The sequence below is a fragment of the Palaemon carinicauda genome, chromosome 15 (assembly GCF_036898095.1).
Source record: "Palaemon carinicauda isolate YSFRI2023 chromosome 15, ASM3689809v2, whole genome shotgun sequence".
Taxonomy (NCBI): Eukaryota; Metazoa; Arthropoda; class Malacostraca; order Decapoda; family Palaemonidae; genus Palaemon; species Palaemon carinicauda.
The window spans coordinates 129,938,909-129,956,467 of NC_090739.1; the positions used below are offsets into that span (position 1 = coordinate 129,938,909).

The 17,559-nt window shown below is 35.7% G+C and overlaps 1 protein-coding gene across 3 annotated transcripts in view; it reads left to right on the top strand.

The window, feature by feature from the left end:
* Positions 1-17,559, top strand: part of LOC137654744 (uncharacterized) — an 89,952-nt gene that overhangs the window by 24,406 nt on the left and 47,987 nt on the right. For all 3 annotated transcript variants that reach the window (XR_011046707.1, XM_068388663.1, XM_068388662.1), the window contains exons 3-6: positions 4,765-4,826; positions 7,062-7,229; positions 11,858-12,007; positions 13,904-14,128. Coding sequence is in view for 2 of the 3 variants with exons in the window: in XM_068388663.1 (XP_068244764.1) it covers positions 4,765-4,826; positions 7,062-7,229; positions 11,858-12,007; positions 13,904-14,128 (605 nt within the window). In the remaining variant the exon portion in view is untranslated. The remainder of the gene's footprint in view (positions 1-4,764; positions 4,827-7,061; positions 7,230-11,857; positions 12,008-13,903; positions 14,129-17,559) is intronic.

Here is a 17,559-nt window from a genome sequence, read left to right on the forward strand (position 1 = left end):
ATATCTGATTTACTTAGAATATGTGTCCTGCTTTCCTCAAAGGTTAACAACAAACTTATCTTGCATTACAAGCCTACCTGTATAAAATGATAATGTAACACCAATTAATCAGGAGATAGGAATTTTCCTAAGCTAGGATAGCTTCACTTGTTTGTTATGATTTAATTCAAAAATTTTTTATTCTTACACATAATACAAACATGAGAACTTTAATTAGAGTATGATTATAGCAAACCTAGAATTGATGTAAAACTTTTAATGAAGTAAACATGCCAGTTAGGTGGAAGGGAGGCCCTGCCCAACCAACATGTAGAGCAACTCCCACTTTGATATCAGCTGCCTAACATTAAAGATGCGCTTCATGATGTCATCTGGTTCTATCTTTTGCTTTTTCTTTCAGATTAAAGAATTACTCTTATAAAAAGTTGTGTATAGGGGATGTTAATGGAAGAAGAATGATATGCTATGTTTCTTGATGACTGTAATTGTGTGTTTTCTGTTTTACCTCCCATTATTCATCATACTGGTTCCTGTTGGTTGCCATGTCTGTTGCTGTTTTATCCATCATGTGTGTCCTTACAACAACAACGAAAACTTGAATCTGAGGAAGTTAGTTTTCCGTAGACATCGTTGGTGCTCCTTCAGAGGAAGAGCTCTACTGCTGTCGAGTTTGAAGGGAAGTGTGTACACTTTTCTTTTGACCTTCAGTGTCTGCCAATACTGAAAAGCACCAAGGACGTTTCACCTAGTTATGCTCTTGTGGTAGAAGACGCACTTCAAGTTCTTTCTTCTCCCCTGCTTCGTCTTCTTTAGAATCTTTGCTGATACTGTATGGATAAAAACAAGTAGATGTCTTCGAAGAAGTCCAGGACTATTGATCAATAGGAGTTGCATGGGCTAAACTTCTACCATTTCTCTCCACGTGGGAGGAACAGCGTGGTACCAAGTTCTGTATGTTCTGCTTGGGGAAGGGATGTTAGTATATTTTTGCTGATACTGTATGGATAAAAACAAGTAGATGTCTTTGAAGTCCAGGACTATTGATCAATAGGAGTTGTATACGTTAAACTTCTACCATTTCTCTCCACGTGGGAGGAACAGCATGGTACCAAGTTCTGTATGTTCTGCTTGGGGAAGGGATGTTAGTATATTTTTGTATCGTTCGTAAGATCTTCCAATCTCTCTATTTCATGGGAGGGTGGGTGATGAATAGACATGTCACATTGCTGCTGCTTATAACGCCTTCCCCTGTTGAAGAGTTCTAGAGATGACAACTAAACCTTCAGCCGAGATGCCTGCCAAGAAAGAAGTCGCTTAAGTACAGGATGACCAATCGGACTAAATCTTAAGACATCGACTGATTCCTCTGCCTGGTTTTGTAGGGGTGGTGTTGTGCCAAAACCCAACTCTCCGAACAGTAAGGATTTTTTATGAAGTACAGGAGTGTGAGCTCCTGCTATCAGTGCTAGTTCTCTTGCAAGAGTAATGTGAAGCATAAGCACTGGTCAGGATGTAGGCTACCGCCATTGTCCCTCTCCTGCCATGGGACATTACAAAGACTTTCGTCGTGTCATCATCGCCACGAATAATCCCAACGAAAGCTGCCCCAAAGAAATCTCCAGAGAAGAAGCAGTGTTTACAGATTGTTCCTCTCATTCAGCTGAGCAACAAGAACCTCCCCTGATCGATCTCTCCCCTCTCACGCGTAGGAGAGACAGTATGTACATGGAACATATCTACTCCGGAAGACAATCCTAGTATATTTTTGATTTATACAATAGGCTAGAGGTTACATATGGAGAATGTGTTTTGAAATCGGTACGCAGTACAGTACAGTACAGGTGTTTATACACTTACTACCTTTGTATTTGATCAAGCACGCTCACCCTTGTACAGGATGATGGGGTCAGCTCTCGTCTCCTTTCTTCAGTGTTCCAGATTTGATAACCCATCAGAAGGAGCGGGTTAGAACATAAGATCCAGAAGAGTGAGTATAGGAATGTGATATCCGGTGTTCCACAGGGTAGTGTTCTTGGCCCATTACTTTTCATACTATATACACATGACATGTGGTTTGGCCTAGAAAACAAGCTTGTTGCATATGCGGATGATGCTACTCTCTTTGCATCAATTCCATCCCCTGAATGTAGATCTGGGTTGGTGAATCCCTTAATAGAGATTTAGCTAAAATTAGTGCATGGTGCAAATTATGGGGTATGAAGTTGAATCCTAATAAAACTCTAAGTATGATTGTAGGTAGGTCAAGGACGGTGGCTCCTCAACATCCGGATCTCAGTATTGATAATGTTTCTTTAAATTTGTATGACTCTTTTAAAATTTAGGTGTGATACTCGACAGCAAATTTACTTTTGAGAAACACATTAGGTCTGTGTCTTCTTCAATTGCCCAAAAAATTGGCTTATTGAGAAAGTCTTTTAAGATTTTCGGTGATCAATCTATTCTGAAGAAGTGTTCTAATTCTTTCATTCTACCTTGTTTTGAGTATTGTTCTCCTGTCTGGTCTTCAGCTGCTGATTCTCATCTTAATTTCTTGGACAGAAACTTACGGTCTATTAAATTTCTTATTCCTGATCTAGATATTAATCTTTGGCACCGTCATTCAATTAGTTGATTATGCATGTTGCATAAGATTTTTCATAACTCTGACCATCCTTTACATTCAGATCTCCCTGGACAATTCTCTCCTTTTCGTAATACTAGGCAGGCAGTTAATTCTAATAGCCAGGCCTTCTCCATCATGAGGCTCAATACTACACAGTATTCTAGAAGTTTTATTCCAGCTGTTACCAAGTTGTGGAATGATCTTCTTAATCAGGCAGTTGAATCAGTAGAACTTCAAAAGTTCAAAGTTGGAGCAAATGTTTTTATGTTGACCAGGCTGACATGAGTCTTTTTATAGTTTATATATGAAATATCGGTTTTTGACGTTGTTAATACTTTATATATGACATATCTATTTTGACGTTGTTACTGTTTTTAGAATGATTTATTGTTAATTTGCTCTCATCATTTATTTATTTCCTTATTTCCTTTCCTCACTGGGCTATTTTTCCCTATTGGAGCCCTAGGGCTTATGGCATTTTGCTTTTCCAACTAGGGTTGTAGCTTGGCTACTAATGATAATAATAATAATAAGAGGGCCAAGCGTGATGATGATAGCAGAATATCCTATCCCTGCAACGCAATCATCATGCACATGAGTACTACACACACGGTCACCACGTCTACATGCAAGGAGGAACTGTCTCACTGCCGTTCTTGAAATTGGCCGAGCAAATGCACAATTGGGCATTCGGTAGTGCAGTCGAACTGTCGGTAAAGTTCATCCCGAGCAAAATGAATATATTAGTAGACATGCTCATCACCCAGGGTCAAATGGTGTGAGCATAGTGTTCTCTACTACCTTTCATGACAGAGAGGCTTCTTGTCATTTGTGTTTCCCATCAATCTACTTGTTTGCCACCTGGCTGAACAAGAAGCTTTTGGTGTTGTTTCTTTCGATCCCATCTTGGACCCATCAGCTGCGATGGTTAACACCTTCCATCACCCTTAGAGACAACATTGGTGCTCAAATCTGTCCACTATTTTGCCTGATACATCGGGTTATCAACAGTGTTGACAACCCCAAAAATCAGGATGATTATGGTGGTTCTCAAGTGTCCACATGCCAAGCTGTTTCTGGATTTATTGATGCTCCTTACCAAGTTATTTAGAGAACTACCCAAGGGCCCATTTTTTTTTTACAGCTCCATCTATAGGTACCACAGCTCGGTGATATCGTGTCACTTCATGAATGGTAACAATCCAGCATCTAGGAGCGAAAGGCTTTTCATGAGACACAGTGTCGTAGATATCTGGATATCTGCGAAGATCCTCTGCTACTGTCTCTCCCAGAAAGTTGGCTATCATCTGTGATTGTTGTCATGTAGATATGATACATCTCCGATCGGAACCTGTCTGCAATTTTATCATAGGATAGTCTACCTTCCCTGAAAGAAGCTCCTCTCAGTCTCGGTGGTGAATCTATCACCCAGCCTTGAGACATGTCTCTATGCTGAAGGGCTTGGACCTCTCTGCTTCGTGGAAATTGTCCATGCTCGTGAGGAGCTTCAAACAGTCTTGCCGTCTTACAGAACTCAGACTGCCAGAGTGGTTTGTTACAAAAATTTTCAGCCCTCTCAAGCAGTCTCCATACAAACCTTTTAGGATAGTATCAGAGTGGGATCTCTCTAGTAAAAATTGGTGGTTTGTATTACATTAGGAACAAATCACAAATTTTAAAAGTAATATGTAGTTTACCTAATCGTACAAACTTCAGACCTTCAAGGTGCTGTGCCCACCAAAGTACCCCCTCCCCAGCTATAAGTCCTAAGTTAAAGGTCAAAGTGAGGGTTTGTTCTACCTGTTGGATGAGCGTGGTCTACCCGCCATCCAACAGTCAACTATGTACAATTGTTAAAAAGTTTAATGACCGTTCTAGGTTCGCTAAAGTCACTCATATTAAAGGTCTCAGGTTTGTATGGTTAAGAGAAATGTAAATTACTTTTGAAATTTTTGTATATTGTAAAATGGTCTAACCTGCTGGGAATGGTGAGCATTTTGAGAAAACTATGGTTGGTATTTTGAAGTGCATGACTTTGTAAACATTTTCAATCTCACGTGATTATTTATATTAGCATATCTTATCATGCTATATAATTTTGATTGATATCTTAGTTTATATAAATTCATTTCTTTTTTTAGAGATCTTGGAAAGTTTTACTTCTCTCGGAATTTGTAAACCAGGAGACTCTGGATTAATTCAGGTAAGTTGTAAGTTTTTTAGTTATTTCAATATGTGGATAATCTTTGTATATTACTTAATGCAGTTTTTTGTCATATAATTTCTGGAAGTTTTTTCCTTAAAGTAAGAACTGGAACAAAATCTTTCAATGTAGAGTGTATTAATTCTTTCTCTGCTGACAATTAAATAACCGCCATTCAATCCCAGAGGTGAACAAGGATGGAAAGATATGGAGGGAGACCATAGAAATCTAATAGTTGGTCTCTGTTGACTTGAGCAGTGAATTTAGCTGTGGGTTGATCGTCAACTGTATAGAGACTGAAAGAGAAAGTCGAGGGGAGTAAGACAAAAATAGCATATGTGAATGACTAGTATTCAATTGATATTTATACCATCATATAATTGTAAAAAGGGGGACTTCAGCAATTTAGACAAATCTGCCTCAATATGAAGCAGCATTTGGGCTTTCTTTGCATTTGTAGTTGAAGTTTTTGACGATTTACCCATTTCATTCGGCATTGGACGATCTGGTCTTTATCGTGAATCATGGTGTCCATTGTTTCCCCAGCCAGGCCTACAGTACTCGCAGTATTTATCCTTTTTACCCTTTTCGTATCTTTTTATCGTGTCTTATTTATCTTTAATTGTAATCATATGCCCCTTAGAATCATTAGCTTCAACCTTTTGGGGAGACAGCTAAAATATGCAAAGATTGCTGAAATACAAAAGTATAACTACAACATGAAAATACAACTCTGCAAAAACTTCTAAACAACCAAAGCACATAGGCAGGGGTAAGCCATCTTCCTGCTGAAACACTGGAAAAGCTGTTCGCGACTTGGCACTGTGTTGGTTTTTTTATATCATAATCCTTGTTTTCATATTAAATGAGATATAACTTGCTCTTTTATTATTTCTTTAATTATTATTATTATTAAATGTTAGGCTACAACCCTAGTTGGAAAAGCAGGATGCAATAAGCCCAAGGGCTCCAACAAGGAAAATAGCCCAGTGAGGAAAGGAAACAAGGAAAAATAATATATTCTAAGAACAGCAAAAACATTGAAATAAATATTTCCTATATAAACTATAAAAACTTTAACAAAACAAGAGGAAGAGAAACTAGATAGAACAGTGTGCCCGAGTGTACCCTCAAGCAAGAAAACTCTAACCCAAGACAGTGGAAGACCATGGTACAGAGGCTATGGCACTACCCAAGACTAGAGAACAATGGTTTGATTTTGGAGTGTCCTTCTCCTAGAAGAGCTGCTTACCATAGCTAAAGAGCCTTTTCTACCCTTACCAAGAGGAAAGTGGCCACTGAACAATTACAGTTTAGTAGTTAATCCCTTGAGAGAAGAAGAATTGTTTGGTAATCTCAGTGTTGTCAGGTGTATGAGGACAAGGGAGAATCTGTATAGAATAGGCCAGACTATTCGGTGTCTGTGTAGGCAAAGGGAAAGAACCGTAACCAGAGAGAAAGATCCAATGTAGTACTGTCTGGCCAGTCAAAGGACCCCCTAACTCTCTAGTGGTAGTATCTTAATGGGCGGATGGTGCCCTGGCCAACCTACTACCTATAAACAGTCATAAAATTAATATTAGGCTCTTCATTTTATTAACAATCATTATTTAAGTAATTTTTTTACTTTACATAGTAACAAAGCCAACAGTGCTTCAGTAGAAATTACATCCTAGAACCTGTATGGTATTGTATGCCTTCGAGAGAATAGAAATAAAAGTTGTCAGATGTAGCGCACGTTTTCCTTATACAGTACTTATAGTGTTGTTATATTTTCTGTTTATTCCATGTATATTATACTACTAATATTTTCATAATGAATGTGTACAGATTTACTGATTTCCACTTTTATCGTAATCGTTCGACATTGAGACAGAAGTAAAGTTGTAACTGACATATGCCGAATCGACGTATAATTCTAGGTAGGTGATTTTTTTATCACTTGGTTATCATTAGTTATGGATTATTATTGCTTAATTTAAAGTATGATGTCAGAATAATAAATTCCAATAGACCTGCTTGTTTTTAACGAAAGACGGTCTCATTCCCTGCAGATTTCTCAACCATCATTCTTATAACCACTCACTTTCAAGAGGTGGGCCTACTTCGTTGGGACTTGGGCACATTTTTTTCATTCTCATCTCTCTTCTTTCTTTTTTTTTTTTTTGTGTCAGGGCTAGATGAGGATTGTACTGTGTATTATAGTGTAGTATACTATGTTCATTTGTGCTTTAGGGAACGGCACCACCACTGGATCAGCTGAAGTTCTGGCGGGGCTGTTTACATAAAGTCTGGCAGGTCCATCATGTGTCAAGTCTTGGTCATTCGCAAAAGGATTCTATTATTTGCGATAGATTTCTAGACCATCTTGCAAACTCAAAGCATTTAAGTGTGATCCAGAAGGTTAGTACTTGAATTTCTTGGTACAACTCATATTTTGAATGCCTGAAAACTTATACATTATATGCCTTAATACTCCTTGATTATTGACAATTTCTATTTGGAAAATGAAATATAGTTACTTTTGTTGGATTAGAAATTAGGAACAGTCACCAGACGATATTCAATGTTTCTTGAACTCTCTGTTTATTGTCTCAAAGTCAATAACAAAAGTGTGACTCTTCTACTGTACGGTAATAGGCTGTTAAAAAGATAGAATTTAATATAATTAATTATTTTTATACTCACCCAATGATCATAATGATTCTATCTTGAAGTCTGGTTTAATACTGTACTGACATATATCCTAAAACAAAAATGTTCCTGTTTTTTTTTTCTTTCAGTAGACACAGCCTCTAGAACAGTGGTTTTCAAACTGAGGGTAATTACCCCCTTGGGGTAATGAAACTGTTTTTGGTGGCTAACGAGGCACATTAAAAAAGTAGTAGTTCTTTTTAGATAACAATATTCATATGAGTAAATAAAAAAGTCATTTAATAAATGATACTAAAGTGAATACAACAATTTTCATCATAATTATGCAAGTTATATCCCAAAATTGATGTTTTCAATCCTGAAAGTAAATGAGTGCCATGATATAAACAAACAAAACAGGAGATAATTTTAGTGAGGAACCAGATGAAAGATGTTAATGCTTGTATGTGATATGCACTGTTCTCTGCAGACTCTTTGTTTTGATATTTTAGTAAAGGGCAAGCAATACCATATATCCCATCTATAATGCAGCAATGCTGTCTTTATTTTCTAATAATTATCAAAGAAATAATGTTTTAATTCCAATGTGTGATAAAAGCAGATTCTCACCACTGCTCTTACCAGAAGGCAGGTAAGCCAAAGCATGTCAGTTATCCCACCTCAAGAACTTTCACCAACATTATCTGTCTCCAAACAACCCTTCATTTTCTACTTCTTGTAGGGAAGAGTTTATCTTTCTTATTGACATATCTACCGTAAATTTCTGAATATGAGATGACCCTTAAATCTTAAAATTCACCCCTGAAAATTTGGTGTTGTCTTACACAACTGATATGAAAATCACACTTTGAACTCCAAGTGATGTTTATTGATAGGGTAGCTTTGGCCTCGATACAATAATTTATATTAATGGCTACCAAACCATATTTACCTTGCATGTTATTGCCATAAGTTCAGAATAAATAGGCTATAAGAGGAAATATTCCATATGAACAATGAATACAACTTTTATCTATCTTGCAAGTCCAGCTGACAAAATGTAAACATCGAGTTACGGTTGTGTTCCCACCTTTATCTTTCTCTTTTTTTTTATATGAAAAATCCTTTATTATTCAAATTGTTGTCACTTTCTCCAATCTCCCATCTTGATTGTCACTTTGAACATTTTACTGGTAGCACAGTTGTTCAATTCCTTGGCTCTTTGTATAGATATTTTAATTTGAAACTATTCTAGTACTGTATATACATTCTTCTTTTTTGCTGGTGGTTCCATAATTTATTTGGGTACAATTTGATACAAAATTGAACTGACTTATAACTGAAGTTAGGAAAAAAAGGATGGAAATGGAATGCACAATTATCCTTTGCAACAGTTTAGAATGATCGTAAATTATCATACTGTCATTAGCGGTTGTTTGTAATTGTTTACTAAAGGCAGAGGAATTGATTTTCCTCTGTGACTTATGTAGGAATTTTTAGTGATATGATAAGTAAAATATTTATAACATAATATTTACTAAAATCTCTTAGTATCATTAGTTATCACTTGGATGTGTAAATGCGTTCGTTTGTTAGTTATGATCGGAGAAGACAAGTAAGCTAAATAATGGTTTCAGTTTTAGGCAGCATAATTAGGAAAAACAAGGTATAAATTTGCCTCCATTTCATTTATTTTGAAGTTCTAGAAAAGTAAGTAAAATAACATTAGTAATAAAAAAATCAATACTTTGTCAGATATCTGTTGCTGCCAAACCTGATCTTTACATAGATGTGTAAATGCATTCATTTGCTCATTATGATTGTTGATGAAACTTAACAAAACAGTTGTTTACATTTTAGGGAGTATGTTTAGGAAAAGCATGATATAAAATTGTTTTTATTAAGCTAATTTTGGATTTCTAAGGATACAACCAAAGCTAGCCTATATAGTGATGTTTTTGTAATTCACCAGTCATCTTATAAAATAGATGTGACCTAAATTTATTAAATATTACCCCCATTTTTACATCATCTTATATAAAGGTCGTCTGATATGTGGAAATATCCGGTATATTTTCCTTCCATCTTTTCCTTTGTTGCCCTACTGGTCTTCTTCCTTAAGGGATACAATCTACATACTTCCTGAAATATCTGTTCTCATCCATTTTCTTCACATGAGCATACCATCGAAGCTGTCCTCTTAATACAAACTTCTAAATATGTTCCACTTCTAGTCCTCTCCTGGTATCTTCAATATGAAGTCTTGTGACTGCCTTGATTAATCTCAAGACTCATTTTATTATTATTATTATTATTATTACTATCCAAGCTACAACCCTAGTTGGAAAAGCAAGATGCTATAAGCCCAGGGGCTCCAACAGGGAAAAATAGCCCAGTGAGGAAAGGAAATAAGGAAATAAATAAATGAAGAGAACAAATTAACAATAAATCATTTTTAAAATAAGAAACAACGTCAAAACAGACATGTCATATAATAAACTATCAACAACATCAAAAACAAATATGTCATAAACAAACTATAAAAAGACTATGTCCGCCTGGTCAACAAAAAAGCATTTGCTCCAACTTTGAACTTTTGAAGTTCTACTGATTCAACCACCCGTATAGGAAGATCATTCCACAACTTGGTCATAGCTGGAATAAAACTTCTAGAGTACTGCGTAGTATTGAGCCTCGTGATGGAGAAGGCATGGCTATTAGAATTAACTGCCTGCCTAGTATTACGAACAGGATTTTCTGCTGCTTGAATCTGACTTTTGGTCTTAGTTGTTAAGGTCCATGATTCATGTCCATATGTGGGTACTGGCCTTAGAATAGAGGTGTATATCATAATTTTGAATTTTCTTGGGATGTTTCTGTCTTTCATAGGGGATAAAACAAATGCAACCTGTTTTAGAACTTATTAATCCTATGAGTTATATCCCGTTGTGGGTCACTTATGTTGCTAAACATTACACCTAGATAATGTCTAAAATCTAAATTCTTTATTTCTCAAGCCTTTAGTAAAAGGAAAATCAATTTCTATATATGAAATGTATTAGAAATCGAGCATTCCAATATTTTCTTCTCCTTTATGTTATAACTTCACATAATGAAAAAGAAGGTTATAGAATTAATAGAATTAATGGTGATCTGTCACACCGCTGCCAGAGCTTGGTCTTCTCTGGTGTCACCTGTGAATGAGATGATCATTTTGTTTTATGTTTGGAACTCTTGAAATGATAAGTTACCATCTGAACATACCTCTATAAGAGGAATAGTAAGCATTTCACACTTTTCACAGCAAATACGTAAATTACAATATTGCTCCCAGCATGAGACACAGAATGAGCACCAAATTTTATACATATATATACCAAGGCACTTCCCCCAATTTTGGGGGTTAGCTGACATCAAACAAATGAAAAAAAAAAAGGGGACCTCTTCTCTCTACATTCCTCCCAGCCTGACAAGGGACTCAACCGAGTTCGGCTGGTACTGCTAGGGTGCCACAGCCCACCCTCACCCGTTATCCACCACAGATGAAGCTTCATAACGCTGAATCCCCTACTGCTGCTACCTCCGCAGTCATCTAAGGCACCGGAGGAAGCAGCAGGGCCTACCGGAACTGCGTCACAATCGCTCGCCATTCATTCCTATGATCACTGATAGCCTTAATTACACAAAACACGACAATCTAGATGGGGTTAAAAATGGCAGCTAATGAAGACGAGGGTGACATAGCTGAAAAGACAAAGGAACTGTGACGTACCCAAGCTGCCATGTTGTTTTAATACTAGACTACAGGCCTGTATATTGAAAGGAAAGAAAATGGGAAATTTTTAGTTTTATGGTAATCGTCAGTATTAAACCAGGCTTTGAGAGGGAAGTATTATGAACAATGAGGGAATTTCATAGAGATATGTGTGCAACTAATTAAATGACTACTGTACCAGTATATGCAAGTTATTTAATGTTTGCAGTCATTCACCATTTGTGTAATATTTAATCAATGGTGAAGTAATTTGACGAAATAGGGTACATATTTGATTTACTGAAATTTACTTATTTGAACTACTGAAATTGATCTTTTCAAAGAAAATGTAGAACTTTCTGTGAAATATTTTGATAACAGTTTTCAGCTCAACAGATCAGACCAAATCTGGAATAAAAAATTACAATAAAAATGGAAAAACTCCTGATTGAAACATTTACATTAATTGGTAGTCTTTACTCACAGTGTGCACTTCTTTGAAGTAAAAGAACAGCAAAGAATTCAACTAAACAAATATTTTATTGTACTCCTGTTCAGTCCTATTGAAGAATATGATGATATTGGGGTAAACTTTGTTATATGAAAAAATTACTCTTGATGATAATGGTAATTGATTTGATAGGATTCTGGAGCAAATGTGATTCCGGGACATCTTCGGGAGAAGTACAGAGCAAATTATAAGTATGTGAAAAGTATTCCACATGACAGTATACTGTTGGAGGCGGAAGAAAACTTGAAAGAATTACAGGATCGTTATAGCACTGTTGATAAGGTAAATATTTGTATCTTTAGTTTCTAACACACCTTAGCAATATGTGTGCATGTTGAAATAGTTTTAGTTTTTCTGAGTGTATTTTTTTTCCCGTGATTTGTTTTATTTATGGGGTTAATGTGCTGTCTAGTCTTATTGGATTTTCCTGTAAAGGAACCCAATACAACATAAAAATACCAAAGAAGTGTTTTTTCCATTGCTATAGGGCCAATGTTTCAATATGCAAAGCACAGACTCACACTGTATAAGGGAGATCTACGGGCTCATGCTCACTTGAACTCCTCTCAGCATTTCCAATGCTGAAAATCATTTTGTAATCTATGACAAATCATCGCCGAAAATTGATATTAATACTGGAGACAATGTTACTTGCGCCAAGCCGCCATCTTCCATCATGTTGCTGAATAGCCAAGAAGTTTCCTTTTCGGCTTTGGGAAGTAATGTCTTCATATACTATTAAGTATCAAGAATCAAGTTATGATTCAATTATCCACTATGCTTAGTAATAGCATGGACATAATAGAAGGGCTTTAATTATTGTTCAAGATTGCTTTTGGGGTTTGCCTTATTTGTTTATGGGATCAGTTTCTTACTGTGTATAATTTCTTTTTTGCTTACCTCTCCTTTTTTATGGTTTTTTATTCCATTTTATTCTAATAATTTTTTAAGGTTTATCGCTTGCCACATAATTTTTGGCATTGTTGTGAAATTAGTTGGTTCCTAAAGCCTTTATATGATAGTTTTATGTCGCGTAACTTTTATCATTAGTATAGATAATAATTGAATTGTTTTAGTCTAGCTTTGTAGTATTTTCACTTTAAAACATTGTTTGAGAATATACGGACATGTTTAGAGTGGAGATTTTCTCTCCCCTCCTCCAAAGGTAGGAGGTGCTAGCTCTCTCCCTCTGTGACTGGATCATCCTCCTTCCCATTTTTATTTGATATAGGTATTGGAGGAAGGGTAGGGTTGGCAAAATTGAACCTTGTATGGGATATGTATCTTCCTACCCATTGGCATATTAAGCCACAATTTTGACTACTGTATGGTTAGGGAAAAGAGTATAGCTTATTTATGGCCCCTTTTCCCTACCCTTTGATTCATCAGAGGTGTGACTACTACTTGATAATTAGGGGAAGAGGTTAGTCTCCATGATCTTTTAGTTTTTCACTTGAGTTAGCCTTATCCAAGTTTCTCTTTTCTTCCTATTTTAAAGATGATTCAGGATCACATTGAATTTGATTTTAGCTTTTCCTATCAACTTTACAAGCCATGTGTTTCGAACACTTTATAGTTTGGGAAAAGAGTATGACCTAGTTATGGCCTTCTTCCCTTACCCTTTAATTTGTCGAAGGGGTGACTATCTACTTTTTAGTTCAGGGTTGCATTGAATATGATATCTTTTTCTATCAATTGACTTTATTAGCTGTGTTTCGACTACTTTATAGTTTGGGAAAAGAGTATAACTTAGTTATGGCCTCCTTCCCTTAGCCTTTAATTCATCGAAGGGGTGACTATCTATTTGAGCCTCAAAATCTTAATACTAGGAATGTTTTTTGGGGCAATTAGACTTCTCTCGTTTAAGACTAATAAATAATTTTTTCAATTTTGAATTTTATTTTACATATGAATGAAATTAAGGCTTGGCCATTACATAAAATAATGTGTAGAGTGTTTCAATAATAACTTAGCTTTTCTGTATTTTCTACTTTGAAAAGTTATTTAATAATTTTAATAAAAATTATAATTTTATGCACCTAACTGTTTATTTCAAGTCCAATTTATTTTTAAGTGAATTGCCACATTTTATTTCCAATTTTATAATGTCCTCAAATTGTTTTGTATTTTATTTTTATTGTCTCATGACTTATTTTTTTCTAAACTTAACAATTTTAGAAATGGAAGAATCAACCACTTATTACAAAAGATGGCGGTGGATTACAACAACAACAGGAGACACTGTGCGAGTCTGTATCTTGCTTGATAAAACAGCAAGATCTTTTTCAAGGGGTTTATTCGACAAATATTTCTCCTTGGACAAAATCATCCTCCCAACTAGAATTACCAGATACAGGCCCAGTAATTCATGAGGCCACCACTAAGTTATCTAATCTGACAGCGGTAAGTACTATTGTAATTCTGACCTATGTCAAATTTTCTGTTTTGAATAACAAGAGGTTATTACAATAGATAGCAGATATCTTGTAGGCTTTGTATTATTTTACATATTTTACCTTTTCCAGAGACAGTAGTGTCTTGTATAGCTGTTTTGTGAATTCCAAATTTGCCACAGAAATGTTTAAAAGATTAATTTCAATTAATTAGCTTGAAAGATTCTCCCAAATTCAGTACGCCATACACTGTATCAGCTTATAAATATATATCAAAAGTGGGTCAGAATTATTTATATTTATTTTAAAGGTAAGCATCAAGACAGTGAACTTCTTTAGCTACTGACTCACCCCACCAAAAAAGGTTCTTATGACACAAATTTATAATTTCAAATCCAATCCCAATGAAAATATGTTCAAAATGTACCAAATTGACTGTATTCAATGAAAATTTGTAGCCAGTGTGCATAATACGTCCAATGAACCAAATGTACAGCACTCAACAGAATGCACCAATAAAAAATTTACCAATTGTATAAATGTACAAAATAGAAAGGTGTAGTCAGTGAGCAAAATGCGTTAAACTGACTATAACCAAAACAACAAAATAATGTACCTAATGGGCAAAGGGTACTGCACCTAACTACGCAATGTGCCCAGTGAAAAAAATTACGAAATTTATATACCAATGAAATCCTTCACCATACACAATAGAGCCTCAATTTACTATTTTAATTCATTTTGAGGAGCGAGCACATTACCTAAAATGCTTATATCATAAAACGATTTTCCCCATAAGAAATAAATCAAATCCACGCTATGCATCTCGCACATCTATAATACATGTACATATGATACAGTGTTTAACCCTTTTACCCCCAAGCTATTTGGAACTTTCCAACCCTTAACCCCCAGGCATTTTTTTTTCAAGCACATTTTGCAGTATATTTTTTTTTTTAAATTGCTCTAACAGCCTTAGTTTTTGTCATAGAGAGGTTAGGTTGGTCTCATTCTTTTGGAAATGCCTGAAGTTTCTCATAAAATTATCAAAAATATGCAAAAAATGTAAATAGTTTTTTGTAAGGACATACCGGTACGTCCATGGGGGTAAAGGGATGAGTTTTGTGAAACGTACCAGTACGTCCATTGGGGGTAAAAGGGTTAAAGGTTTTTTTATAGTAATTAATGTTGAAATAACCCCTAACATCAGAAAGGAATACAAATGAATAATTCACAATAGAAAATCGAAATGACAAATTAACTTACACTTATCTTTGAGGAAAGTTGTGGCTGGCATGAGGGAGATATAAGAAAAGGAGGAGGAGATGGGGTTACTGTTTGGAGAGAGAAGCTCCCTCCATGAGAATTTCTGGTAAGATATCAAGAGTTCTCTCTCTTGAACGATGTTCACTGTCACTAACTGAATCGCTTAGATTATGCTTTCTGAACGCTTGGTCTTACTTTTTTACACTTCCGTTCGACTTCCACAATGAACCTATTAAGAGACTATTCTTTTGCCTTTTCTTTAAAATGGCAGGAAAATTAGGCATTGCATTGTCAATAAATAGATTGGCTGCTCGCACTGCCAAAGCCTTATCTGGATGATGTGTTTCTCAAATATATTGTATTGCGCTCAAAAGTCGGCTCACGCACAGAGTTACCTTTATAGATGTACATAATGCTTGCCCAAAAGATTCCTGTCCATTGCTGTTTCGGTGAGGTGATCTTAATAGAAATGGATAAGCTTAACAAAATGCCTACTGTACCTATTTTGACTAAGTTATTGGGTCTTTTGACTGGCCACACAGTACTACATTGGATCTTTCTCTCTGGTTACGACTCATTTTGTCTTTTCCTACAAATACACCAAATAGTCTGGCCTAATCTTTCCACATTCTCTGACCTGATGCACCTGACACCACTGAAATTATCAAACAATTCTTTTTCGCTCAGTGGATTAACTACTGCAGTGTAATTGTTCAGTGGCTACTTTCCTCCTGGTAAGGGTAGAAGAGACTTCATCTATGGTAAGCACCTTTTTTAGGCTTAGGACATTCCAAATTCAAACAATCGTTCTCTAGTCTTGGGTAGTGCCATAGCCTCTGTACCATGGCCTTCTACTGTCTTGGATTAGTTCCCTTGCTTCAAGGTATACTCGGGCATGCTGTTCTATCTTATTTCTCTTTCTCTTGTTTTTTAAAAATTTTATTGTTGGTGTATGAGATCTAATTTAATGTTGTTATTCTTGAAATATATTTTAATTGGTTATTAGTTTTCTTTTGGTTTGTTTTTCCTTGTTTCCTTTCCTCACTGGGCTGTTTTTCCTTGGTGGAGCCCTTGGGCATATAGCGTCTTGCTTTTCCATCTAGGGTTATAGCTTAGCTTGTATTAATAATAAGGGTCTTGTGTATGCTTTATTACTGTACAGTAATACTTCAGGCTATGAGTAACTTGAAAGAAAATTGAAATACAATCTTACAAATATTAATTGGGTTACAATTATTGCATCAGTCTGCGAGCAAGAAATATGCACCTTTTTGGCATTTTTAGTGGATGAGTGCTAATGAGGCTGCACATAATGCACAGAAATCAGTCGCACGGTGCTCATATACCACCCATTGCAGTGTTCACAGATTTTTTTTTTTTAAAGCTACTGCTGCACTTGTAGAAGTATCATTTTGTGCGTGCATCTTTGGAACTTTTTTTTTTTCAGTTATGACTGCATGTTCTTTGTTGAGCTGTGATCACTATTGTTCATTATAAAGGGAAATTTTATGCTGTGTTATAAAGTTAACAGTACAGTGTTGTGACAATGGCCCCCAAGATGATTAAGAAAGAATGTTAAATGAATATGATTACCATAGATGTGTAAAAAGAAAGTACTGTAGTACAGTGTGCATGTAGCCGACCTGCCAAAACTGTACATTCATACTACAACTACAGTACCGTGATTGGTACAGTTCCAATTCTGAATAAAAAAAAGATATCAAAAATTTGCTGTTGCCAAACAGAAGCTGACATTAGCAAATCAATGGCAACACTGACAAAACTGAAGCTTCAAGTGAGATTAGGGAAATGTTAGGAATTTGAGGAAACCCTGCAAAGTTTTGTAAAATCACATCACCCATATAAGGCTTCAGCAGGAAGTGCAGCAAATCTATTTATTGACAATACCATCTAAATTTTTCATCCTATTTTAAAGAAAAGGAAAAGTCAGTCAACTCTAGATAGATTTCTTGTCAAAATTGAATATAAGAATGTAAAATAAGATGACCAAGTGTTCCAAAAGCATGAATTAAGTGATTCAATAAGTGATATGAATGTCATTCAAGAAAGAGAACTCCTGATAAAGTTCTCATGGAGGGAGATTCACCCTCCAAACAGTTACCCCATCCTTCTCCTTATCCTTTCTTATCTCCCTTACACCGGCCACAACAGTCC